General features: G+C 41.7%; 1 protein-coding gene across 3 annotated transcripts in view; it reads right to left on the reverse strand.

The window, feature by feature from the left end:
- PDGFD (platelet derived growth factor D) overlaps nt 1–27,008 on the reverse strand; it is a 194,923-nt gene that overhangs the window by 48,586 nt on the left and 119,329 nt on the right. For 2 of the 3 annotated variants that reach the window (XM_073338469.1, XM_073338486.1), the window contains exons 2-3: nt 26,097–26,301; nt 19,484–19,664 (exon numbers count right to left, since the gene is read on the reverse strand). In XM_073338469.1, coding sequence (XP_073194570.1) covers nt 19,484–19,664; nt 26,097–26,301 — 386 coding nt within the window. The remainder of the gene's footprint in view (nt 1–19,483; nt 19,665–26,096; nt 26,302–27,008) is intronic. The other variant, XM_073338478.1, reaches the window with a different exon arrangement.

Raw genomic sequence — 27,008 nt, forward strand, 5'->3', positions numbered from 1 at the left:
CCCAGTAATCATCATATAATAAAGTGACAGGTATTTTAGTAAAATAATACAAAAATGGAAAGAACAGTGTTATATCAAGCAAGAAGCATTAGAAAAGCTACAACTCCGTTAAAGAAATACTGTGATAAATACTCACACTTGTGCACTTGGGCTGTTTCATGATAATTTTTCAGGAAGTATTGTAGCATACAGCAACTTTGGTTTTGAAGATGAATAGAAATGACACAGGCATAAATTAGAAGCTGCCTGTAAATTTGAGCACTTACCATAATTTCAATTCATCACATAGTGTGTTTTCACTTTCTAATCCCTGCTGTATTTATTAATAGATGTTGACTTCCATAAAATAAGATATTGAGTAGGAACAGAGAAGCTGTATTACCTCTGTATACAGCAGGGAAGAGACTACTACTCTGTCCTGTTCTGGTAGCCACACGATAAACAAGATGCTGAAAAATCAGGGAAGGTTCAGAGAAGAGCTACAAGAATAGTTTGTCATCTGGAAATCATGCCTTGCAATGTAAAACTAAAGGAGGTCACTGTTGGGCATTGGTAAACCTCGGTCCCTCCTATTCTCTGCCTGTGGCACATAATAGATCAGTATTCTGTGGGCTGTAATACCTAGTATTCTGTGGGCTGTAATTTCAATTGTTGGGATCAGTGTGTGGGGGATGCGTGGTGTTGGTGGCCTGAGACGTATAGGAGGTCAGATTAGATGATCTGGTGGTCCCTTCTGGCCTGAAATACTATGACTCTGTGACTCTTAGGGGAAGGTTAAGCGGTGACTTGATCATGAGCCATAATTGTCTACACAAGGGGACATCTGATACTAGAAGGCTCTTTAGCTTACAAATGCATAGAAAGTGGCTGTAAACTGAAGTCAGCAAAGTTCAAATGGGAAATAAAGTACATATTTTAACAGTGAGGATAATTAACCACTGAAACAGATTACAGATTACCAAGGAATATGGTAAATTCTTCATTGCTTGCAATCTTCAAATCATAGTTTGGATACCTTTCTTCAATTATATGCTCTAGTTAAACCACAAGTTATAGACTTGATGCAGGAATCCCTGGGCGAAATTCCATAACTTGTGTTTTGCAGGAGGACAGAATAAATTATCACAAGTCTCTCTGGCCTCAAACTCCATGAATTTATGATTGAGTTTGCTGCTTGCCCACATTTTCAAACAAGCCTCAACTTGGATGATAAAACCGGACCTGCCATTCTGCAGCTGCAAATCATCTCCATGAGTAAGTAACAGAATGGATGTACCTACTACCTGATTTCCAGAAGGTTTCCCAGAATTTGGGAATCAAATTACAGATTTAGGGCCTAATACAAAGCCCACTGCTATCATTGCACTTTGGATCAGGCCATTAAAGTTAGCGGTACATTTAAAAAAACCCCCTTTTTATCACCCCCTTAAAAGTATAATGGTATCTTCCACTGGATGCTCCCTTCCATTAGATAATGTATCTGTCGAAAGAAAATATCATAATGCATGGCTAATCAATCAATCTGATTGAATGAGCACTCTTGAGTGTCTTATAAATGTAGAAAGAAGGTTATTGATAAGGAGGGTTGATAGGTTCATTTCCAGATATTCCTGCACTCATTAGAACAGCAGCAATAAAAATAAGCAGTAAACATTTGAAAGGCAGGAAGGGGATATGAGGACTTCCTTTCATTGATTGCCCTCATGGATAGAGAAAAACAGTGGGTTAGCATTACGGAGTTGGTACCTCAAGATTGGCAGTGTTAGTAGAGACCCTGTGGAAAAGTCCTATAGAATTTAACAAGGATGAACCCAATACAATTCTACAGAAAATACTCTAAAACCCTACAGAATTTACCAAGAAGTACCTGACCCCAAATCTGATATTATTAATCTTGCCCTTTAAGACCGACATACATTGAGTTCCTGAAGCCCAGCTGCCACTAGATATCAGTAGCTAGAATCATAGAATCATAGAATCACAGAATATCAGGGTTGGAAGGGACCCCAGAAGGTCATCTAGTCCAACCCCCTGCTCAAAGCAGGACCAATTCCCAGTTAAATCATCCCAGCCAGGGCTTTGTCAAGCCTGACCTTAAAAACCTCTAAGGAAGGAGATTCTACCACCTCCCTAGGTAACTCATTCCAGTGTTTCACCACCCTCTTAGTGAAAAAGTTTTTCCTAATATCCAATCTAAACCTCCCCCACTGCAACTTGAGACCATTACTCCTCGTTCTGTCATCTGCTACCATTGAGAACAGTCTAGAGCCATCCTCTTTGGAACCCCCTTTCAGGTAGTTGAAAGCAGCTATCAAATCCCCCCTCATTCTTCTCTTCTGCAGGCTAAACAATCCCAGCTCCCTCAGCCTCTCCTCATACGTCATGTGTTCCAGTCCCCTAATCATTTTTGTTGCCCTTCGCTGGACTCTCTCCAATTTATCCACATCCTTCTTGAAGTGTGGGGCCCAAAACTGGACACAGTACTCCAGATGAGGCCTCACCAATGTCGAATAGATCCTATAATCAATTCTGGCTATGTTAATACGTGTGTGAAATGACCTACAGAATCACTTCTGATCAGTGCTGACATACTCACTTTTTATAATAGAATAGTAAGTCTGAGATTCCAAACTCTATAGAAGAAGACTAAAGTTTTCAACTATAATTATGATTTAAGTCAATCTCAGCTTGATGTGTCTATTTGATGTGTCTCAATGGCTATTAGCTAGGATGGGCAGGAATGGTGTCCCTAGCTTCTGTTTGCCAGAAGCTGGGAATGGGTGACAGGGGATGGATCACTTGATGATTACCTGTTCTGTTCATTCCCTCTGGGGCTCCTGGGCATTGGCCACTGTCAGAAAACAGGATACTGGGCTAGACTAGTCAATACTCCTCTTATTCATTCCCCTGTTATTGGAATAATGGCGATGGGGTGAAGGGTATAGGTATGTTATAAGAAAGCCCAAGACACATAACACTTGACATTTAAATGAACCATCTTAAAAGCAGGATAACATTTTATCCCATATAAGGCAACAGCTCTGCCTTTGAAAAACAAGATGCCAGCTAACATTAAGCTGCTGTTGAGCTTCCCCATCTGATGCATGTAGCGATGTGAGAGGCACAAGAATCTTTAGTGGTATGATGTACAAACTGTTGCATTAGGTTTAATTATGTTCAATTTATAAAATATGTCCATCCTCAGCCCTGGGTCTATAAGGGTCAGTTTGCTAATATCAAGCACTCGGGTGCATGCCACCAAGTTAAATGACTGTGAAAAAAATGTAAATCAACAGCATTAAATGTAAATATTCAGCTGTCACTCTGAGGTCATTTTTAACTGAGATGCAGATTTCAGCACTATACTGGGCTCTGTGATGAATGGATGCTTACGGGCATGAGTTCTGCTGCAGGAGTTCAAAGCTGTGTACTAACGGTGGTGGAGAAGGTGGCTTTGTAACACCAATTCTCCCTGCTTGAACACACTGACCCCAGGAGTCGGAATCTCATTCTTAATGCAGAATCCAATGCCATTGAGAGGTCTCTGGTGAACTTCTGTTATGCTGACTGACAGTGTTTGGAGGCAGCTTCCTCGGTAATAGGAGAAGCTGCCCTGAGCAAAATTGGAGTCCCCTCCCCAACCCGCCCACAACAAACAGTTGACAATTTACTAGCCCAACAGTGCCCAGGTGGGCAAAGAAGTCCTTCAAATTAACAGAAAGCAATGACAGCGTGTGTAGTTAAGCTAGTATTACCCTTGGTGTGACTCATTCCAAAGTGTGCCCGTACTGAGTGGTCCTGTAATTAGGGTTACGCAGGGGAAAAAATTAAAGGAAACAAGATTATTATTCCTGCACCCTTGTTTCTAGGAAATTTAAGCACATTCCACATACTGTGGAAAATAAAACATAAAAATCACTTACAAATATAAGATATGTATATTTAATATTCCAAATTCTCTGTTTTCTCATTAGGATGATTTATTAAGTGCTCTGATGTACTCAGTAAATGCTGAGCTGAGATTTGGATGAAACACAAGGTGGGGAAAATGCTTTAATTGAATCTAAGCAGATTTAGCTCTAATGCTGGGATACAATGTAAAAATATACTGCTGAGGGACATTAGCTGCTCCAACCGCAACCCCAGCTATTGATTTCTTTTGAAGGTTCCATTTGTTTTGAGTCCCAAGAGATTCCATTTAATTTTGCAGTAAACATGCCTCAGAAGCATGTGTCATGTTCAGAGGGATAATGCAAAGCAAAACACTTTGTTCACCCTACCACTTTGACTGGGAGATGTGGCCCTTTTAAGGATGACTAAAAATGCTATATAAACTTTCTATGATAATAACAATAGAAAAAACAACAACCACCAAAACCCCCAAGAATCACAATTTTGCAGAATACAAGCATCATCTTCTGCCAGCTTTTTAGTTTACTAATGGGATCAAAAGCTGCTGATTTAGTGCAAACAGTGAAGAATATTGCTTATTTGGATTATTTTAACCTGACATCAGCCTAATAATTAGAGAAGAGAAAAAAGCAACTTAGTTTTCAGCACCAGTTTTATGTGTTTCCACAAATTATTACTCATGTTAAAACTTTTCAAACTTCTGGTTTTTACCTACTATTGTTACAAGTAACACTTAAGATTCCTATAACTGATACAGATGACATAGAAACAACATTTGTCTCTATCCTTTTCAAATTTGTTTACAAGGTTCCATTTAAAAAAATGTAAATGGAGAAAAAAGAATCAGAACCAGAAACTGTACTCAATGGTAGGGGGAAATTCAAAGAACTAATGCCAAACAAAGGCTGGGGGTAATAACAAAGGAAAAACTTGATGCTAGTTTGCAGTGTGATACAGTGGCACAAAAAGCCACTGCATACACACAGATACCACATCATAGACCAGGGAGGTGATAGCTCTGCTCTCTGCAGCACTAGGGATACCATATTGTCTAATGAGGAGCTCTAAGAAGCATTATGGCTCTTAGGTACTGTATCTCACAGAGCAACCAGGCACACTGCGGGAGCACAGCTGTTATTCCACACCCCTTAAGGGGCGGTAGCATGCCCTCCCCTTTGTGGTGCAGGGGTGGGTGGGGTCACATCTCTGTCTCCATCCATCTCCCATGGCTGTGCTGGAGAGAAGCAGTCACTGTGCTCAGGTGAGTGCAAGGTCTGCCATTGTGGCTGTCCCTGCATGGAGACTAAAGGAAGGGAACATGGGGAGGAGGCGGCTCTCTGCATCTTCAGGCAGCAACCTTTCACTACCTGGCCCTAAGTTTTGAGTTTTTACTGAGCACCTGTGTTTTTTTAACTACATTCAGGCTGTAGCTGGTCATTTTTGTTTTTAACTTTGATTTGTTTTAATGTAACTTACCTTCCCCACGCCCTTCTTTGTTCAGGCTGAGAACCTCTAGTAAATAGGCACTGCCGAAGCAGAAAGCCCACATTTGTGCTAGCCCCTGGATATCACGGAGTTAGCAATATAAGAAATTTCCATGTTTTTAATCTATTTCTTAATGCACCTGGAAAATGTACTTGAACCAGCACTGAGCCAGCAGTGCAAGCACTAAAAGCTACTGCTAAGGTGAGAAGGCAGACAGTTTACTTTCACACATTTGTGATGGAGATAAATTACATGTACGGGGAGTGGAGTGTCCTATTTTTTGCTGCCTTGCATTACCTGACCTGAGTGCCTTTTCTTCTCAGAGGTTTAGTAATGCTGATTTTTCCTTATGAATTCACATGTTTATAGAAAAGGGAATGGATGTCATAAGCTAAAACATGATGGATAGGCGCTGCCTATCTGACTGTTATTCACATATGTAAAATGATTATGCAGGGCCTTGTTTACATTATGCACCCTTATAGGACAGGAAGCACTCAGCCGTAAATGCATATAACACTACCCATTCTGATAGCACCTAAAACATTCACAAAATAACCAGGATCAGGTGGGGAGCAGATTTTCCTTGTGGACAGCCTTGGCCCTTGTCTTCTCAGCAACAGAATATTGCAGGCTCTTATGGGCAGGTAGCATAGATTGGAAACTTATCAACATGCAATTGAACACTGCTCTGAGAGTCACAGGAGTGCTGCAGTCAACACCAACGGTCTGGCTCCCCATCTTTGTGCGTATCATACCACCATCCCTCCAAAGACAAGCAGACACAATACAAGAATATGACCATATAACAAACCCAGACTTGCTCATCTACAAAGATCTCCAACTCCTGCCTTAAGTTCAGGAACCCCTTCTGGTTAGCTGTCAAAATTTCAGGACTTTCACCAAAAGACAAGTGACAGACACTGTGGGAAAACAGTGGGGCCAAGAACCAAGACCTGATTATGGATCCTAAAGAACAACCACTTGGCTTCACGATGACACGTAAGACATGGATCACAGCAAACCACATCTGAACCTCACATAGGCATTGCAATTCCTACACAAATGGGAAATGAAAGACAGCCCATTATATGAATGTGGAGAAGACATCCAAACATGCAACATCTAGTGAACCTCTGCTCTCTAAGACCCTTCTCTGGAGGGACAGCCTTTATTCATTTCATGTCACTGGAAGCAACTGAGCAGCTGGTAAGCTCAGATGTTGACCTTTAATGTTACTTTTCAAGTTGCCATACAAAAGACAAACACACAAGACAGTTGGTGTAAATTACCATGGCTCCAGTGAAGACAGCAGAGCTATTCTGATTTATACCAGCAGAAGATCTGGCCCTACATTTCAAGACTATTTTCACAAGGAAAAGGGCTAGAGACTGTTAGTTTTATTTTAACTTAAAAAAGAAAACAGAGATTCTCCTTTAAAAGGACAAGATGTTAAATGGGTCCACTCAGCTCATCAGTGGTATTAACTCTGTCATTCAGGATGATGGCAGAGAGTGGAAAGAGAATAACTAAGGCCCAGATCCACAAAGGTATTTAGGATCTTCACTTCCTTTGAAATCAATGGATCCTTTGTGGATCTGGGTCTAAGTGAGTAACATCCACATAAGAGCTTTTGTAGAATTTACTGACACCAAGACGCAACATGAACCCACATGCAGTCAATCCAACAATCAGGACCCATGCACTTCTCCACTAGGGCCCCGCTCCTGCAAACATGAGACTACTCACAGGAGTAAAGTGAAGTGTGTGTTTGTTTGCAAGGGTGGGGCCTCGTTGGGGAAAGCGATGTGCAATTTGCCTGGAGTCAAGGGTGTGAGAAGAGAGAAATGCTGTACTGAGTTTTTCAGTCATATGGAAACTCTTATTGCAAGAAATGCTTCTCATCATGTATACACTGAAACACATTGGGAAACAAGCACTGATTAAAAATGAGCATTTCTACAGCTGGGAACAACAGCCATAGTCTATTGCACCGGCAGCACAGAATAACGTGACCTTGAAAACCAGTTTCTCTCTTCCCATATAGCACTGTTTTATATATTCAAAATAGTTCATCAAGCAAAAGCCATTAAGATGAATTAATCTTGTTTGCAAGGACATCCCTAGGTCAGAGAAGAGAGAGACATCCACATCCACATTGGATACCGCTGAATAACAACATGTACATGGACTCCTCAGCTCTAAACAACAACAACATTTTTAGGCCCTGATCCTGCAGGCGACTTTTGTATGGGCCTACTCCTGTGCCTATGCAGAGTGACTTACCAGATCAAGGCTTTAATTATTAATCAATCCAAGTTCTTCTCACAGACAATGAGAATATAGCCCAGACAAACTGGATTGTGTTTTTGTTGGAATTATAAAATTAGTGGATCTGAAGGGAGAGCAGGAAATGTGATATAGCTCTGTTCTAACAGAGCATTTGTAACAGCATCTCATAAAAACTTATTTCAAAAATAATTCAGTTCAGCCTGGTTACAAACACTGTCATGTGGATTCAAAAGCAGAGGAGGGAAGGCTCACAAAGGGTTATGGCAAAGAGCGAAGCATTCAGCCGCGAGGCAGTGTTTAGTGGAGTAGCACAAGCGTCAGTGCTAGGGTACGATAGGGTATGATTTCATTTAGCCGTAAATTTTATGACCAGCCTTATTTATTTCCAGAAAATGGAGTAAGAAGTACAAGAACAACATTTTCAGATTATATTACATTCGGAGGAGCTGTGAACACCACTGAGGACACAGAGAGATTAAAAAGATGGTCAGAAATACCACAGTAAGATTCATCCTGAAAATGTGAAAGCTAATACATTCCAGGCTCAGGTATTCCAAGGGAAAGAAAAACCTGGAAGCTGTAGGGCTGAGGGCATGTCTACACTGCCCTGCAGTTTAGAGTAAGGGGGTGTTAATAGCAGTGCACACCGAGGTGCTGTACTGTAACTCCCCTATGTGGACATTGCAGGCACAAGCTTAAAGGTCCAGAGTTCATACTAATGTAGTCCTCTTCAAAGAGGACCATTAAGTTCGTGCCTCTACTGCAATACACCCCTCTAGTCCTAATAGTGGGGCAGTGTAGACATGCTCTTACAGCCTGTGCTGTTGTGTCTTTGTTGCTATTTTTTGTCACTCGAGCTAGATTAAAGATAACATTGGTATGTTAACCCAAGCTGCAAACACACCTCCACATGCAGTGTAAACTTTCCCTAAGATGACAGTGGAAAGCAAATTAGATACGTTTCTAGTGTTTTCTGGCAGTAGAAGGGGCCAGTGTAATTTTGAGTTTAATATGCAGAAGCAGAGGCAATACTGTCTCCCTATACGGAATTGGTGCGATCTCACTTGAATCTTTGGATTCAGCTCACCTCACTTCTAGAAAGACAATGGAATCGTGTGGGGAGGGTAATTTGGGAGTTCAGAGAAGAGCAACAAAAATGGTGAGGCGGTTGTAGGGACTGATCTATGTGCAAAGTTAAAAAGCTAAATATGGACATTATTACCTGAATAAGAGATAACTAAGGGGTTGGGGACCCAAAGATACTCTACAATATCTGAAGGATTTAAACACCAATGAGAAAAAGAGAATTCTTTATTATAATGGAAGGAGGTATAATAGCAAGGAATGGGATGACATTAGAACAGGGAAAATTAAGGCTTTCAAGGCAAAAATTCTTTCTGACAGTGTGATTTATTAGTCTGTGTCTTCATCTCTACTTGGCATATTTAAAGCTTTACTGGACAAAACACTAATAAATGTACAATAAATAAAGGCCATTCCTGCACTTGGAGAAAGATGGACTAGATGACCTGAGAGCTTTTAAAAATTGTTAGATTTTACGATTGTCTGCAGCTGTGCTATAACAGAACAACAAAACACAAAAAACTAAGCTAAAACGACTCTCAAAACATGGACTATTATTTAATCAAAGGCTATACGTATTTTTGAGTTATATCTGTTACGAGAAATAAGGTGATAATTTATTCTCTAAACAATGTATTCTGGAAACCATCATACCCACATTTTACCTCATGCAGAGATGTTTTTCTAGATTCCAAAGAATGACAACACACCACTTTGTAGCAATTCTGAGTATGAAATGGATACTGAAGTACAAGCCTGAGATAAACACTCTAGAAGTCTGTGTCAGCCTTTATAAGGTAACATTGACATGTAGTGGAATAAATAATGTTGGTGTAATTCAAAACTGGAAGTCGAGCCTCAGAGGCCCACCTCTCTGCAAGACTGGAAAGACATACAGGTCTTGTTTTCATTTAAAAGACATCAATAACCTAGCCTGCTGTGAAGGCTTTTCACAAGTTTTTCAATATGGTTTTAAAGGGAGGTTGGGGGTCCAACATATGTCTACATTCACCAGTCATCTCCTGCAGAAATCTGTCAAGCAGAAGTAACCTTAAGGAGCCAGATGGAGTTCCTTCTCTTCTCTGTACAGAATTTACATAGGGCTAGATTAATAAAAGGATTTAGGCACCTAGCTGCCACTTTAGGCATCTAAATCCCAAATTTACACATAGATTTGAACAGGGATCTGCCACTTCTAACCACTGGGTTATGGGGTATTTTGATGTAGGGCTCCCTCAGTCTCTGTGGCAGCTGTTTGACTGTGGCCAAGTAATTAGAGTCAAGTCATTGGGCCAAAGAGAGAGTGCACATAGGCATGAGGTTGCTATACATCTTGGTGATTAGAGCACCCCACCCCACAGATCCAATCCCCCTGCTCCAATGGCTATTTATTTATCCAGATTTATGCATCTTTGGTATGCACAAATGCCCTTGTCTCCCCATGCTTGTGTTCTATACCCTTTGTTGTGTCTCATTACTAACATGACTATAAAAAAGAGCCCTGCATGGATACAAAAATGTGTATCTGCATCTGATCCGTGATCTGCAAAAGTTGTCTGCAGATATCTGTGGATTTGCAGGGCTCTACTTACCGTGTCCGGGCTGAGACTCCGAGGCACCACCCCCCTTCCCCCCCCCCCCCCGCCAGAGCAGGGTCGGGGAGAGTCGCGCAGGCAGCTGTGGGAAGCCAGTGTGGAGTCGTGGACCCCCTGGGGGGAAGGGACACAGCTGGGAGCTGTACTCAGCCTCCTCCCCCCCCCCCCCGCATTGTGGGCAGGTGGAGGGTCTGCCACAGCTTCCCCACAGCTCCCCGGCTGGGATCCATGCTGGCCTGGCCAGTGGGAAAGGGGGTGGGGCCTCGGGTAGGAAGAAGAGGGGAAGGGAGAGGGGTTCACCCCTGTGAAAAGTGGACAGGCGAGGCCTCCTGTTCTGGCGCCACCGGTCACTGCTGCATGGTGACCTGTGGAGCTGTCTGGGGGCTGCTCGGGCCCCCACCCAGGGCATGTGGAGGGCCTGCCACGGCTCCCCGCAGCTGCCCGCCAGGCTCTTATCATGGCCAGGCTAACCGCAGATGTAAAGCGGATACAGGTGGATTTGCAGGGCTCTATCTGTAAATTCTTTGAGGCAGAGGAGGACTTTTTCTTTGTACAGCACCCAGAAAAAAGTGGACTTCAACCCTGAATAAGGCCTCGGGGAACTTCTGCAAAAAATAATAAATACACGTTTCTTGGATGCCAATGTATATCATATACACTCCTGGTAGTGTGTTAGCCCTTCTTCTATTTTCCTGCTTGTGGCTATAAGTTACCTCAATCTTTTAGAAAAGCAAGCATGCCCTCTTTTACCTTTAAATCACATACACAATAAACTTCTTAGTTAACTATCACAACCAGTAGGTGCTACCAGCAGAGAACTCTGGTTCTTTAAAATCTAAAGTTGTTAATGCATCTTATTGACCAATTCCTTTAAAGAGTTGCTACGTTCTATTATTTATTATTGTAGTGTACTTGAGCTCATAATTAATGTCTGTCTAATCTTTGGATGATGCAAAGTGCTGTATATAGTAAGGGCTAAACAGTACCATCATGCACCAGAATTCTTGCCATTCCTTTACCCAGAGTCCCAGAGTCTTATAGTGGTGTGAATCCATTAGGCACCATACATGATGCCTTCCCTACCTTTAACTCAATAAAGAAGACTTTCAACAGGAATCTGACACAATTAGGATTGTTGTTGTGGGAAAACAGGTAGACAACACTGTACGGTAAGTGAGTCAAATGTGAACTAAGCAGTCAAAGCACCAGGGAATGATGACGGAAAAGGGCCCACTCTTCACCACTCTGTTCAGTCAACAACAGAGTCACCATGTACACACTTTCTGCAGCTGGGAAAACTCAAATTTATTTTTAGGTGAAAACTATGATGTTGCCAGTGGAAGTCTGACAGATGTCTACAACTGTTGTCTATTTGTCCTCTCCTTCAGCTCTTCCACCCACCTTGCCAAAAGCTTTATATTTCCCTCCTCCCCCGCTCCGTGACTGACTGCCACACCTACAACCCCCACCCCCCTGCCTCTTCACCACCTTTGATACTCTCCAAAAACCCAGCCCTCCTAATTCCCATGCTTCCCATCAGGTAGAGATCTTGCCAGGAAAACACCTACACTGAACTGGTCACCTGCTTCTTGTCCCCACTGCCTTCAAGCATGTCACTAACTTTCCTAAACCTGCACCCTTTATTCTTCCTGCCCGCTGCCTTGGCACATCTCTCCATCCCTTTATTACCATGCTCCTTAACAACGGTGACTACTCCAAAACTTACTGCTATTCTGTCCTCTGCAACTTGGATGCTGCCCACTCAGCTTCACTGAGATACAAAGGTGACAGATGATCTTTTTCTTGGCCAAGCCCCACAGGCCTTTTCTCCATCCTCATCTTTCTCAGTCTTGTGTTGAGTTTGACACAGTCAATCAAATCCTCCTCCTCAACTTTATCTCCTCTGAGTTTTTGTGTCTCTTTGCTTGTACGGTTTTTCTCCTGCCTCTGACCACTCCATTAGCATCTCCATAGGTGGTTCCATTTCCTCCTCTTTCACACTGTGTTGCTCTCACCAGCCTCCATTGTTGGCTCCCTCTTCTTCCTATTTTGCCCCTTTCTTACCCTGGGGTGCCTTAATCTTCTTGCTTTAAAAATAATTTCTAGGCCAGTGACTCTCATGTTAATCTGTCCTCCCCTGATCTGTCTCTTTGTGGTCACATCTGTGACTGTATCACTACAACCCTTCTGTTTCCAGCAGCAAAATCAGACCTGTTCATGTCTTTCCCCTCAACTCCTCTCAGCACACTTCGCTTTCCACCACAGTACATAATTCCTCCATCCTCCCCCAACCTCAGTGTCATCTTTGACTCGTAACCAGGTTTAAAATCATCATAGGGAGAATTCTAGTGGCACTAAAAGACTTTTGTGACTGGAGAGAGACCACACCTCAGTGATAACAAGACTATATTGCTATAATTCACTGTATCTGGGACTGCAGGAATAAGCAGAGAAGGGGATCCAGCTTCTTCAGAATGGGGCTGGCTGCTTCTCCATGACCTCCAAGACCTCCAGTCTTCTTCTGCTGTCTGTGGGAGGCCTTAATCCTGACCTTCAAGGTCATCATCAAATCAGAGTCCAGCTATATCTATGGTCCCCATATCCAACTATGGGCCACCAAGACACCTGCATGTCCCTGGAATGATGCGGCACAAGAGGCTGGACACAAATCATCCTGAGATGAGCTGAAGAGGATTTAGTTGTGGAATGAGCGTCCCAAGTAGGTCACACTAATTCAGAGCATGACCACTTCTGGCCTTGCTGCAGAACCCTTCACTCAGAGGACCTTTCCCAACAGAATCAAAACAATGCAGGGAAGGAAGAAGAAAACAGAAGACTCCATATATACATCCCAAGATGTACCTCCTATACTGATGAAAGAAGGACAGCTGAAGACTCATGTAGTCCACTTGTGAATCTGTCAAGCAGACCTAGTTTACATGGGAAGCACTTAGATACTATGGAGACAGAGCTACAGACAGATCATAGAATATCAGGATTGGAAGGGACCTCAGGAGGTCATCTAGTCCAACCCCCTGCTCAGAGCAGGACCAATCCCCAACTAAGAGATTCTCCTCTCTTCTTTAGCCCAAGGGTTGGTGCTACATCTAGGCTATCCCCCTAGCAAAACTTTCTAGGGGCAGAGGGAGCACCAACTCAGTGACAGTGACTGGCAGTTCTGTTGAGGTGGGGGGGCCATTAATGGGGCAGACTCTTGAAACAGGACAAGGGACAGCTTGACAAGAGCTGTTACAGGGATGACCAGGCTGTAAGTGCTCAGCAGCCTGGGTAGGCCTAGACCTATAGCTGGCTCTGTTCACCTTCACTGCCAAGCTGTTTCCATCCATAAATTGGGTGAAATTTTGTGGCCTGCGATGTACAGGAGGTCAGACTAAGTGATGTAATGGTCCTTTCTGGCCTTAAAACTTTATCAATCTATGAATTTGTCTCTAGCCCTACTGCCATAACTCTAGTCCAGACCTTGGACACTGTTCACCCATATGACTCCAGCCAACTTATCCTGGTTACACAACTCTCACTTTTGCTTCCTTTGCCCAATTCTTTTGTGCTTTCTCCTGTGCTGCTTTGTACATCTGAAAGGTTTTCTTTGCGCCTATATGCCATAAAACCTCACTCTCTTCATAACACTCTTATGAAGAAGATAAACTGAGGAATGGAATTTAGAACTGCAGAGTCTCAGCCTCTGCACTTATGAAGAGAAAACCCACTTCCTGTACAAGAGAGGTAGAAGTTAGCCGAAGTCAGTGCAACATTAACTGAGTGAGCAGTCTGTTTCTTTTAACATGCAAACAGAGATTTGAAAACCTTTTCCTTGTGTGAGATTTATTCTTTGCTTTTCACGAAGAGTATACACCACTTAGTACTTTTTTAAATGCTTCTTTTTAATGTTACAAATGCTCCTAAACAAAATGACCACATATAATCTCCCAAATCCTTTGTTTACATATAAATGGGGAAGGAATTTTAAAGCCTTTGGGTTGGTCTTATGTAATTAGAAAGAACTTAATTTCTCCCCTCTTTGTCCCCTAGAAAGCTGATCCCCTTGTTGACAATTTTATACAAGGGCGATGCACTCTAGACAAGAACACAGATGTTGGTTATCTGCCAGCATCTCAAGGAAACAGGAGTTTCATCACATGAAGTATTTGTTTTTTTGTTGTACAGTGTTTATGAAAATATCCATCCTGGCTAGCATACATGGGAAATCAAAACTTAATCAGTGAAAAATGATCAGGAGCATGAGTGATAAGTGTGTGTGTAATATATATAATATCTCACATCCCTGTAATGTGATTTATCTCATTTCTGATCATTTCATTAACAAAACCAAAATCACTCACCCTCTCACCTTCCCAAAAAAATCTACTGAGATTCCTTCTTTGGATTTTAAAAGCATTGAAAATAACTTCACACTATTATCATATATATTTTCACATGCAACATATTATGTAGGTTTCCAGACAACCTATTTTGTCTTGAAGACATCAATGAAGTGTCTGTCCTGAAAAAAAAAGTAACAACTTAAACCAAAGCAGAGAGGACAAATATTCACACAGCCCTACACAGAAATTGGTTCAATTTGCATTTGATCTAATGAAATTCTATTACCTGTGAAATATAGGAGGACAAGCTAATGAGGTCTCTTCTGGGCTCAAAATCTTTGAATCTGTATTTGCACTGCTAGCCAACTAAGATAAGCAAATTGTTTTGCTTTCATGTTAAACATTTTAAGGAAATTGTTATTGATGACAGTTATTACTACTTTAATTAAACACCTTGCAGCCCGATCCTGCAATCATCATTTGCATGATTAGATCCACAGAAGATAGATAATGTGACTAATCATTTGACAGAGAGACATTTGTTTGAGTAGGAGTGGCAGCATCAGGACCTTGTTTTGTTTTCTGAGGCCTTGTCTACACTACTGGGGTGAGTCGACCTAAGTTACCCTACTCCAGCTGGAGTTAAAGTAACTTAGGTCGACTTAATGCAATGCCTACAACACTCTGTGTCGACAGGAGACGCTCTCCTGTTGACTTACCTTACTCCTCTCATTCTGGTGGAGTACTGGAGTTGACCAGAGAGCACTCTGTGGTTGATTTAGCAGGTCTTCACTAGAGCCACTAAATTGACCCCCCGCTGCATCGATCACAACAGCGTGGTTCCCCAGTAAGCATAGACATGACCTAAATATGCTTAGTTTGTTGGTGTTTCTTTGAAAGTCTTAATGGGACAGAGCCGAACTGTTTAAATCCAGCATTTGGGCTCCATTTGTCTTCTAATCAGAATTGATCAAAAATCTGACAAAAACCAGCAATTAATTTTCATGAACAAGTCTGTGATTTTTCTTTCTGTTTTTTGACTAGTGTTATTACTAGATAATCAGACAGGGAGTGTGTATCTTGTATTACTAGGAAGAATATAATTCTCTATCAAATTCCCTAGGATGGGTCAAAATTTCTCGTTTCTGTGAAATTCTATTGGACTCTTCCTTGAAAGAAGTTTCATTTAAAACAAACAAAAACCACTTTGGATATGGTGTAGCGACACCCTATTCAGTTTTATATTGGTATAATTCCATAGACTTCAGTGGAGTTACTCCTCATTAACAATGGGGTACATCAGATTTATTTTGCAATGTTAGCCACAAAAAATGAAAACTGTATAAAACCCCTGAATTTTCACATTTCTTGAATGGTGTTATAGAGAAGAGCAGAACAAAAATTAAAATAAAAATAGAATTTGTTTTGATGCCTTACTCTGTTGACTTTCCTTTTTCAATACATTTTCTAGCTTTGTTGGAACATTTGTCGCCAGTAATACTTAAAATCAAAGTTCCCAAATATGCATTGAATTTAGAGGCCAGTTAGGGTATACAGTAACAATGTATTAATGTCAATATATAACGGATATACGCCTCTTGTAAAACAGACAAGCCAAAAATAATGACTTCAATTATCAGCTGGAATTAAACATTTTCTAATTATCCCATTTAATCAAAATCAGATACAAGATTGAGAATTTTAATTTAAAGCATCCACTTTTAATTTTGTTGGCATTTGTTCATGGACTACTTCCTGATTATTACTTTATACATTCATGATAGTATGTTTTTAAAATTCAGGGCCCGATTCTGCTCATTTCCACAAGCAGTCCTACTGGTATGTATGAAACTACTTACGTGAGTGGGGATTTCTTGCATGTGTAGCAATGTGATTTTTCATTTTAACTCCCTACATCACATTGTGCCTGATTGTGTGTACCTAATGCTTACTCAACTCAATATAACTATGAGTCAGATCCTTCACTGGAAGTAGTTCTATTGAAGTTAAGACAGGTATAACGGCTGAAGGTTTAGTGCTTCATTTTCAATGCAAATACTATACACTTGCAGTAATTTAATTATACAAAATATGGGAGTCAGATGAGCCTAAGGATTCCCCAGAGGTATGCATGCGCTTAAGCATGGACCAGGGCATTTATATTTTTAAGGGAAATAAGTGAAGCAACATCCCCTCCCCACCACCACCTAAAAATCCTTTCAAAAACCAACCACACAGTGGAAAAGAAGATCAAGAAAGGAGGCTTTTCAAACAATTTTGCAGGCTAAATCCAGCTCATGGATAACAGCTGGCACGGGTGATATCTAGACTGGTTTGATGCTTGTGCTCTAGGCCTGCGAAGCTTGAAGAAAAAGGAGGTTTTATAAGAAAATATAGGGAGAAAGAGGTGCCTGTGTTGAGCTGGCAATTGCACTGCAATAATAGTTTTGCAGTGTGACCATGCAACATCTGTGCACAAACTGGGCCTTTACATGCCTAAGTACCTGTTTATGTATAATGACTCATTTTACGTGAGCATGTCCATATGCATAGGTGCAACTTTAGTAGTTGCATTTCAAAACCCTGTTTGTAAACATGACCCCTTCCTGTTTATGGCTATTTTTTTGTTTCTTCAAATGGGAAGAATGGAAGGAGAGCACAGTTGGAATGTACTAGAAGAGGTGATAACAAACATAGCTCTTTGTTCTTGTTGAACAATATATGCATTGCAGTGCCTCAATATGTGCCACACGCAGAGTGGTGAACTGACAAACAAGCTTATATGCACCAGTTGAAATTAATTTAACTAGTGTCCATGGGTTGTTTTTTTTAAATAAAGTTGTGCGCATTTGTTACCAGAAAGGTTTCCCAAGGAAGTTCCAAAAATAGCCTAATGATGGAAATGGCCGTGGAGCAAAGAAAAAAGCAATTTAAATATTTTTTATTTCATCTGATGCATCATATGTTTATGCATGGTCCAATAATATTTTCTAACTTGCTGCCTGCAAATGCATGCTGAGTTCAACCTTCAGGGGTCAGCAGCGTGCAGTATATCCATTGTACGTACTCAGTCCTGAGAGACTGTGAAGACTACCAACTAAGGGCTGAGTCTGCTGACTATTAATCCTATGGATCTTCAAATGGACAATTTAAACTTTGAGCAGCAGCTAAAGCCATTTCATCCTCATGACTACCACCTGTCCCCTACAGATTTCTCTCTTCTGAGAAAAAGAACATTTCATTTTAAGAGTGTGTTAGGAGAATATTCTCTCACATATACTAGCTAAACGGCACAACATTCTGTTTGCTCACTCTAAGCATTAGGTATAGTAACTACACTTCGAGCTTTCTAGTGCGGAATATCCTCTGCTTGAATGATAATGTTCATTTTCTCAAAACCCAGGTGTCCTATATGAACTATACATAGTCGCTATGTAAAGCTATCTAATTGTAACAGAGGTTTTCCGGAAATATTAAATACACATGATGTAAAAGGGGCTGCTTCACTGCTTAAATGTTTATGCATTGTGGTACTCCATGGACTGCAACAACATAAATGTTAGCCTTGCTAGATTACGTTCAAATCAAGCTCCAGATTCTTGTCATCCTTACTCACATGGAGTAGTGTTTTACTCCATGAGTAGGCCCAGTGTTTAAATACACGGAAGCAGCATCTGGCTCTGAATTTGCAATATATCTCCCATATTTAGGCATGGAATGGGCTCAGTGTACAATAGTATACGCTCACACAAAAGCCATTAGCTGAAGTGAAATGGTGTAAATAGTGGATTTTTCCTAGGACAAGTTTAACCTTATTGCTAACAGGAATAAGAAAGCCTGAATACATAACACTGGATTGAATAAAAGAAATCTGGATTGTGAAGGATATGAAAACATAATGACGTCAGGATAGTAAGTTGCCACCTGATTGCAAAACTCACCTCTGTTCAGCTATATTGCACCCAAAGGATTATAATATTATTGAGGGCAATACATTGAAAACACATTTGTTTCAAAATCTACTTAGACTAATTAATATTCCTGCTTCTTTAAAAACAGAGGGCTTTCATCTCATCAAGTCGGTGTGTTCTGCAATGACAATACCACTACATAATACAAAGAACGATAGAGCTTATAACAACAGTTTGAACCTTAACACACAAGAGAACTCTCCCCGGGGCTCCCGCCAGCTTCTCTGGGATTGGTTGTGTTACCGGACCGGATGCCTCGTGGCGTCCATCTCCACCACTCCGGATTCGGGGATCTGAACCCAACTCCCTTTCGATCGGCTGAGGGAAACAGAGGCCATCGCCTGTCCCTTCGGAACGGCGCTCGCCTATTTCTTAGGACCGACTGACCCATGTGTGTTAAAGTCCTGACTTCTTGCTTAGAATCAGTCAAAACCTCCTGACAGTACTTTTCTTTGATGTCAAATGAGAATCAAAATGGAGTTTAAACAGCAACTATTTCAACTGTCATTGCTGTGGTGTTTGTCAGTACATTGGAATTGCAGCCTCAGTGCAGAAAGTGTTAGTGTTTCTGAAACATATTATTAGTGTAAGTCTTGTGATGGACTTGTCTTTAGTTTATATTTAATAACAGGATGTCAAAACTGCTTTTATCTATGCCTTATGTAGTTTGCTGGAAGGAAAGTATTTACAGTTAATTAATGTTGTGATTAGCTGTAGTTAGCTATGTCATCCAGTCTCCAAGTATTGCTGTTCTTTCACACTCTGGAATGTTTTGTATCAACTAAGTAGTTAAGTTACTTACCACAAGGGAATAATAAATCTTGAATCCAGGTTTAGCCACAAAATAGTCATCGGATTTGAAGGTTATCTTTATTTGGTTTGTTTTGGATGTTATTCTTGGAGGAATTTCCTTGTGACCACACCACCGTCCTCGGATAACTGTGCTAGTTTCAGATAGATCTTCCACCTCCACGAAGTCATACCTGCAGATCAGTTTGATAATTTAATAAATTCTCATTACATAAAGCTGCTGCTGCTGCTACACAGGAACACTGCTCAAAAAATTGGTCAAATGTACATTGGTTTCCACTATGAAACACTTGATTAAAAATTACAGATGGTGAAAATACTAGCATAGTGCATGATATGTTGAGCTCAAAGTTACTTTCTAAGAATATTAAATACGTAGGGTGGTGGTATGTATTGTTGTTTGTCGGGTTTTTTAGCTGTTGGGAGTGAAAGCGTACAGCATTCCCTACCATGCTGCAATGAGGATGCCTTTACAGACATTTTTCCTTGCTATAAAATAACCATACCACATTTGTTTTATATAGCTAGTAAACAGCCTGTAAATTTAACACAATATTATTTAAGGAACAGAACAATTTTGATTTTGGGCAGACATAAACTAGATCAAGATAGTAGTTACAGCAATGAGGCATTTTGGGATGATTACCTTAACTGACACAGGGAATTTAGGCTGTATATGTAATGACGCCCCCTAGTTAGGTCATCTGCAGGGACTGAACCCGTGACCTCCATTGCTTGAGCTAACTAAGTCCATTGACTCATAAACCTCTATACATAGTCTAGCCACTAGAGGGAAACAAAGAGCCACACTGTGTTAGCATAGGTCAGAGGTTCTCAAACTGTGAGACGGGACCCCAAAGTGAGTTGTGACCCCATTTTAATGGGGTTGCCGGGGCCAGCATTAGACTCACTGGAGTCTGGGCTGAAGACAAAGCTTGAGCCCAGCCACCCAGGGCTGAAGTCAAAGCCCAAGGGGTTCAGCCCAGGGCGATGGGGCTCGGGCTCCAGCCCACCCCGCCTAGGGTCATGCAGTATTTTTTGTTGGCAGCAGGGGGTCGCAGTGCAATGAAGTTTGAGAATCACTGACATAGGTTACATATAGCTATAGTAGGATCAGACTGTTCATATATTTTTGTCAGTAGCTTGTACAGTTTATTGAGTTTTCCATAGTCTTCCTGTGGATGACAAAAGGGCAGCAATCAAAGTCCTGATCCAAAGCTTACTGACAACAATGATATTTCAACAATTGATTTCAATGCAGCTGGGTCACGCCCCAAGTGTTCCATTCAGCCTGTGGCAGAAAGCCGGAGACAAGGAAGACAGTGAGGTCTAGTGAAGAGAGCGAAGAGGATGTTTATGAGCGATAGCGGTCTTCAGATACTTGAAAGGCTGCCATAGAAAGATGGAGAAAAGTTGTCCCCTCTTGCCACAGAGAGTAGGACAAGAGGCAATGGGTTCAAACTACAGCACAGCAGATTAAGATTAAATCAAACAGTTAAGTAAAAAGAGAAAAGGAGTACTCACGAAAGCTTATGCTCTAATAAATTTGTTAGCCTCTAAGGTGCCACAAGTACTCCTTTTCTTTTTGCGAATACAGACTAACACGGCTGCTACTCTGAAACCTTAAGTAAAAAAGTTCACCTTTTCAGCTCCCAGCCCCAAATGAGTTTCAAGCCCATTTAAATTTCATAGTAAGTAACTTAAAATTAGTAACATAAATGAAAAATGTGAAAGTAAACAACCAGGAGATTTCTGGGGAAAGGATTCAGAGTAGCAGCCGTGTTAGTTTGTATTTGCAAAAAGAAAAGGAGTACTTTTGGCACCTTAGAGACTAACCAATTTATCTGAGCATAAGCTTTCGTGAGCTACAGCTCACTTCATCGGATGCATTCAGTGGAAAATACAGTGGGGAGATTTATATACACAGAGAACATGAAACAATGGGTGTTACCATACACACTGTAAGGAGAGTGATCACTTAAGGTGAGCTATTACCAGCAGGAGAGCGGGGTGGGCGGGAACCTTTTGTAGTGATAATCAAGGTGGGCCATTTCCAGCAGCTGACAAGAATGTCTGAAGAACCGTGGGAGGTGGGTGGGGGGAACAAAAAAAGGGGAAATAGTTTTACTTTGTGTAATGACCCATCCACTCCCAGTCTCTATTCAAGCCTAAGTTAATTGTATCCAGTTTGCAAATTAATTCCAATTCAGTAGTCTCTCGTTGGAGTCTGTTTTTGAAGTTTTTTTGTTGAAGAATTGCCGCTTTTAGGTCTCTAATCGAGCGACCAAAGAGACTGAAGTGTTGTCCAACTGGTTTTTGAATGTTCTAATTCTTGACATCTGATTTTTGTCCATTTATTCTTTTACGTAGAGACTGTCCAGTTTGACCAATGTACATGGCAGAGGGGCATTGCTGGCACATGATGGCATATATCACATTGGTAGATGTGCAGGTGAACGTGCCTCTGATAGTGTGGCTGATGTTATTAGGCCCTGTGATGGTGTCCCCGAATAGATATGTGGGCACAGTTGGCAACGGGCTTTGTTGCAAGGATAGGTTCCTGGGTTAGTGGTTCTGTTGTGTGGTGTGTGGTTGCTGGCGAGTATTTGCTTCAGGTTGGGGGGCTGTCTGTAAGCAAGGACTGGCCTGTCTCCCAAGATCTGTGAGAGTGATGGGTCGTCCTTCAGGATAAGTTATAGATCCTTGATGATGCGCTGGAGAGGTTTTAGTTGGGGGCTGAAGGTGATGGCTAGTGGCATTCTGTTATTTTCTTTGTTGGGCCTGTCCTGTAGTAGGTGACTTCTGGGTACTCTTCTGGCTCTGTCAATCTGTTTCCTCACTTCAGCAGGTGGGTATTGCATTTGTAAGAATGCTTGATAGAGATCTTGTAGGTGTTTGTCTCTGTCTGAGGGGTTGGAGCAAATCCAGTTGGATCGTAGAGCTTGGCTGTAGACAATGGATCGTGTGGTGTGGTCTGGGTGAAAGCTGGAGGCATGTAGGTAGGAATAGTGGTCAGTAGGTTTCCGGTGTAGAGTGGTGTTTATGTCACCATCGCTTATTAGCACCATAGTGTCCAGGAAGTGGATCTCTTGTGTGGACTGGACAAGGCTGAGGTTGATGGTGGGATGGAAATTGTTGAAATCATGGTGGAATTCCTCAAGGGCTTCTTTTCCATGGGTCCAGATGATGAAGATGTCATCAGTGTAGTGCAAGTAGAGTAGGGGCATTAGGGGACGAGAGCTGAGGAAGTGTTGTTCTAAGTCAGCCGTAAAAATGTTGACATACTGTGGGGCTATGCGGGTACTCGTAGCAGTGCTGCTGATTTGAAGGTATACATTGTCCCCAAATGTGAAATAGTTATGGGTGAGGACAAAGTCACAAAGGTCAGCCACGAGGTTTGCCATGACATTATCGGGGATACTGTTCCTGACGGCTTGCAGTCCATCTTTGTGTGGAATGTTGGTGTAGAGGGCTTCTACATCCATAGTGGCCAGGATGATGTTTTCAGGAAGATCATCAATGGACTGTAGTTTCCTCAGGAAATCAGTGGTGTCTCGAAGATAGCTGGGAGTGCTGGTAGTGTAGGGCCTGAGGAGGGAGTCTACATAGCCAGACAATCCTGCTGTCAGGGTGGCAATGCCTGAGATGATGGGGCGCCCAGGATTTCCAGGTTTATGGATCTTGGGTAGCAGATAGAATACCCCAGACCAGGGTTCCAGGGGTGTGTCTATGCGGATTTGTTCTTGTGCTTTTTCAGGGAGTTTCTTGAGAAAATGGTATAGTTTCTTTTGGTAACCCTCAGTGGGATCAGAGGGTAATCACTTGTAGAAAGTGGTGTTGGAGAGCTGCCTAGAAGCCTCTTGTTCATATTCCGACCTATTCATGATGACAACAGCACCTCCTTTGTCAGCCTTTTTGATTATGGACACAGTTGGCAACGGACTTTGTTACACACCACACAACAGAACCAACTAACCCAGGAACCTATCCTTGCAACAAAGCCCGTGGCTAACATATCTATTCAGGGGACACCATCATAGGGCCTAGTCACATCAGCCACACTATCAGAGGCACGTTCACCTGCACATCTACCAATGTGATATATGCCATCATGTGCCAGCAATGCCCTTCTGCCATGTACATTGGTCAAACTGGACAGTCTCTACATAAAAGAATGAATGGACACAAATCAGACGTCAAGAATTATAACATTCAAAAACCAGTTGGAGAACACTTCAATCTCTTTGGTCACTCGATTACAGACCTAAAAGCGGCAATTCTTCAACAAAAAAACTTCAAAAACAGACTCCAACGAGAGACTGCTGAATTGGAATTAATTTGCAAACTGGATACAATTAACTTAGGCTTGAATAGAGACTGGGAGTGGATGGGTCATTACACAAAGTAAAACTATTTCCCCTTGTTTATTCCCCCCTCCGACTCCCCATTGTTCCTCAGACGTTCTTGTCAACTGCTGGAAATGGCCCACCTTAATTATCATTACAAAAGGTTCCCCCCCCGCTCTCCTGCTGGTAATAGCTCACCTTAAGTGATCACTCTCCTTACAATGTGTATGGTAATACCCATTGTTTCATGTTCTCTATGTATATAAATCTCCCCACTGTATTTTCCACTGAATGCATCCAATGAAGTGAGCTGTAGCTTACGAAAGCTTATGCTCAAATAAATTGGTTAGTCTCTAAGGTGCCACAAGTACTCCTTTTCTTTTTGGGGAAAAGAGTAAGGGCCAAAGCAGGAGAAAGGAGGCTAAGGAGCAGAGGCCCCGATTCAGCTGTCCATTCAGCAAAGCACATAAGTATGTGTTTAACTTTAGGCACATGCTTTAATGTAAGAATGTGCTTGGATGTTTTGGTGAAGTAGGGCCAGAGAGAGCATCTGACAGTAAAACTGAGGACAAAATCAGATACCCTCCCCCCCCAAAAAAAAATTTCTCCAGAGTGGTAAAGTAATATTGTATGTTACTTACCAAAGGGTCTTTAACAAGCTTGGAAGTCATTCCAAGTAATACCCTGGGAGCTTCCTCATTCTAGTAGTAATATCATGTAAATAAAAGCCTTACAGGGCAAGGTTGTATTTCTATAAAGAATGGGATATTTTCTCAGCATTTATAGGCACTACATATTCTGGAAGGTTTTTGCTTCTCTGCTTCATAAATTTGTAGCTTTTGAAAGCAGACAGATTCTCCGCAGCCATGGTCAAAATCCAGTATGTCGATAATGACTTGACTTCCCCTCACCATGTCATCACCTTTAATAGCCCTTTACAAGAGAACATTTCATCCTTTTCCACAGTAAATTAGATCCACGTTTCAAGGTTGAAATGATTTAAGGTCAGCCATAGTTTATACTCTATGTAAAATGTTAACAGGCCGTTTCCATGGGCATTAGTCTCTGCATTCCGGCATAGCCTCTGAGGTCCTAGAAGGTAACTATTATTACACTGTAATTGCTCTCACACCAACAATGACAGAGCAGAGTAAAAGCTGCCAAGATCATAAACATACAGAGAAGGATGGCCAGGTTGAGTCTGCATTCTTTTGTCATTAACTGAAAAACAAACTGACTGGAATGGTTCTCTCAGTTCATTGGTAATGCAGAACATTACCAATTGAAAAATAATAATAAAACCACACAGACTCACCAAAGCCTCTAAATGCAAATTAACTGAATAAGATGCTGGGAGAAGACATGAAAGCGGGTGGGAGTAGAAAGAAAACAACACAGGTTTTCTGGTTAGGTGTAGCGATAAGTAATAACAGTCAGACAGAGTGCCAATACTGCTGCACAGCAATCTGGCTTCTGAAGATGTGCCCTGGAAAGTGTCTGGGAAGGCTTGAGGCCTTCCCTCCCACACTAAATACACCCTGAACAACAAAAACATGAACATCAGAAACATTTGTATTAGTTTATTTTATTAATTATCGGCCAAATTCAACTGTATGTTCTGGTGATGAAAAGCTATAAACCTGGTCTAACCAGCCCCGTCAACTGAGCTTATAGCTGCTTTGCATCACCACAGTGGTACAAAGCAGACAGAGTATACCGCTGACTCTGGAGCTATATTTCAACCACCTAGAACAAATTATACGGAGATGCAAATAATAATTAAAGAGAGCTAACAGCCAGTCAATCATTCTGGCCATATAATTCCCAGAGCACAGCACACTGTTCCCCTACCCCTGCTCTTCCCTGTCTGCCTCTTCCCTCGCAGCAAATACCCAGCTTTCTAAACTGACATACTGAAGAAAAATGTGTTTCGCATAACTGAAAAAAGAAACATCCATTGTCCTTAGTTACAGTGGGCAAAACCCCATTCTTTTAGCATTTGTGCAGGGAGCCAGCAGTGCCTAAGACTCGAGTGTGCTGCATTTAAAATACCAGGCGAGGACTTCAATTCACAGGAAACAGTTCAAGCCTGATGCAGGTAAGTTTATTCAGAGAGTTTGGTTTGTAGTGTTGGTAGCCAGATATCTCGTTAATCTGAAACGGAATCCCTAATGGACCCCTCCAAAGCACCATGCAAGACATTTGGTCAGCTGATTTTTAAAATGACATGATTAGCTCTCTGGATAGCTTTTCTCTCACCTGCAGATATCATTTTCTGGCTCCTCCAATCCAAACTGATTATCAAAGGCCAGCTGTATCCTTGTATTCCCTGTCGAGAGCAGCCGCCATGTCAGTAACAGGTTCCTTGGGTAGCTACTTGGGAAGCGAGGACTGTGGATGCAGCCATTTCCTCCGACACTGATGATCTCTTCTTTTCGGTACAAGTCTGTGAGGTGATTGCTCTCTGTTAGTAGTCACAACTTGTAGAAATTAGTATGATGCTCCACATACAGGAAGGCAAAAAAACAACAGTTTAACAACACAACAAGCATTATTTACATAGGAGGTGTCTAAGGAGCAGGGTTTAATGGCAGCTGTTGTTTAAATAGGGAAGCACAATCATGTTTCCCATTAATGTAAAGAACAGTCCCTGGCCTGACTCAGAACAGAAATAGTAACATCCATCTACATATAATCTCTGTGTTATGATTATATCTAATCTATCTATATGTTTTATTTACATTCTCTATCTCCCACCATTTTGCTCTTAAGGCAGAATTTACATCTCACAACTAGGGGAGAAAGACAGAGGCAAAGATGGAAACAAAACCTGATTCCCAAATTTTGTAAGCAGAATTTGAAAGAATCAGGGGGTAGATCCCCCCTGAAAGACAGAAATAATAATAAGGCTGTGAACATGCATGTGTGTGTCCCATTTCAAACAGTGTCACATCAATGCACTAATGAAACTTTTAGTGTGCACCAGTAGGGTCCACACGGACAGTTAGTGCATGACACAGTGGTGCGCAGCAGAATTTATGCCCCAGTTGGTGCACACTAACGTACCATGTAGACAAGCTCCAAGTACAAAAAACAGGAAATCCATGGTATGAAAACAATTCTCTAAAAGAGTTATTAATAGCAAATCCTTCCCCACCCCACAAATATTGG

The sequence above is a fragment of the Lepidochelys kempii genome, chromosome 1 (assembly GCF_965140265.1).
Source record: "Lepidochelys kempii isolate rLepKem1 chromosome 1, rLepKem1.hap2, whole genome shotgun sequence".
Lineage (NCBI taxonomy): Eukaryota > Metazoa > Chordata > Testudines > Cheloniidae > Lepidochelys > Lepidochelys kempii.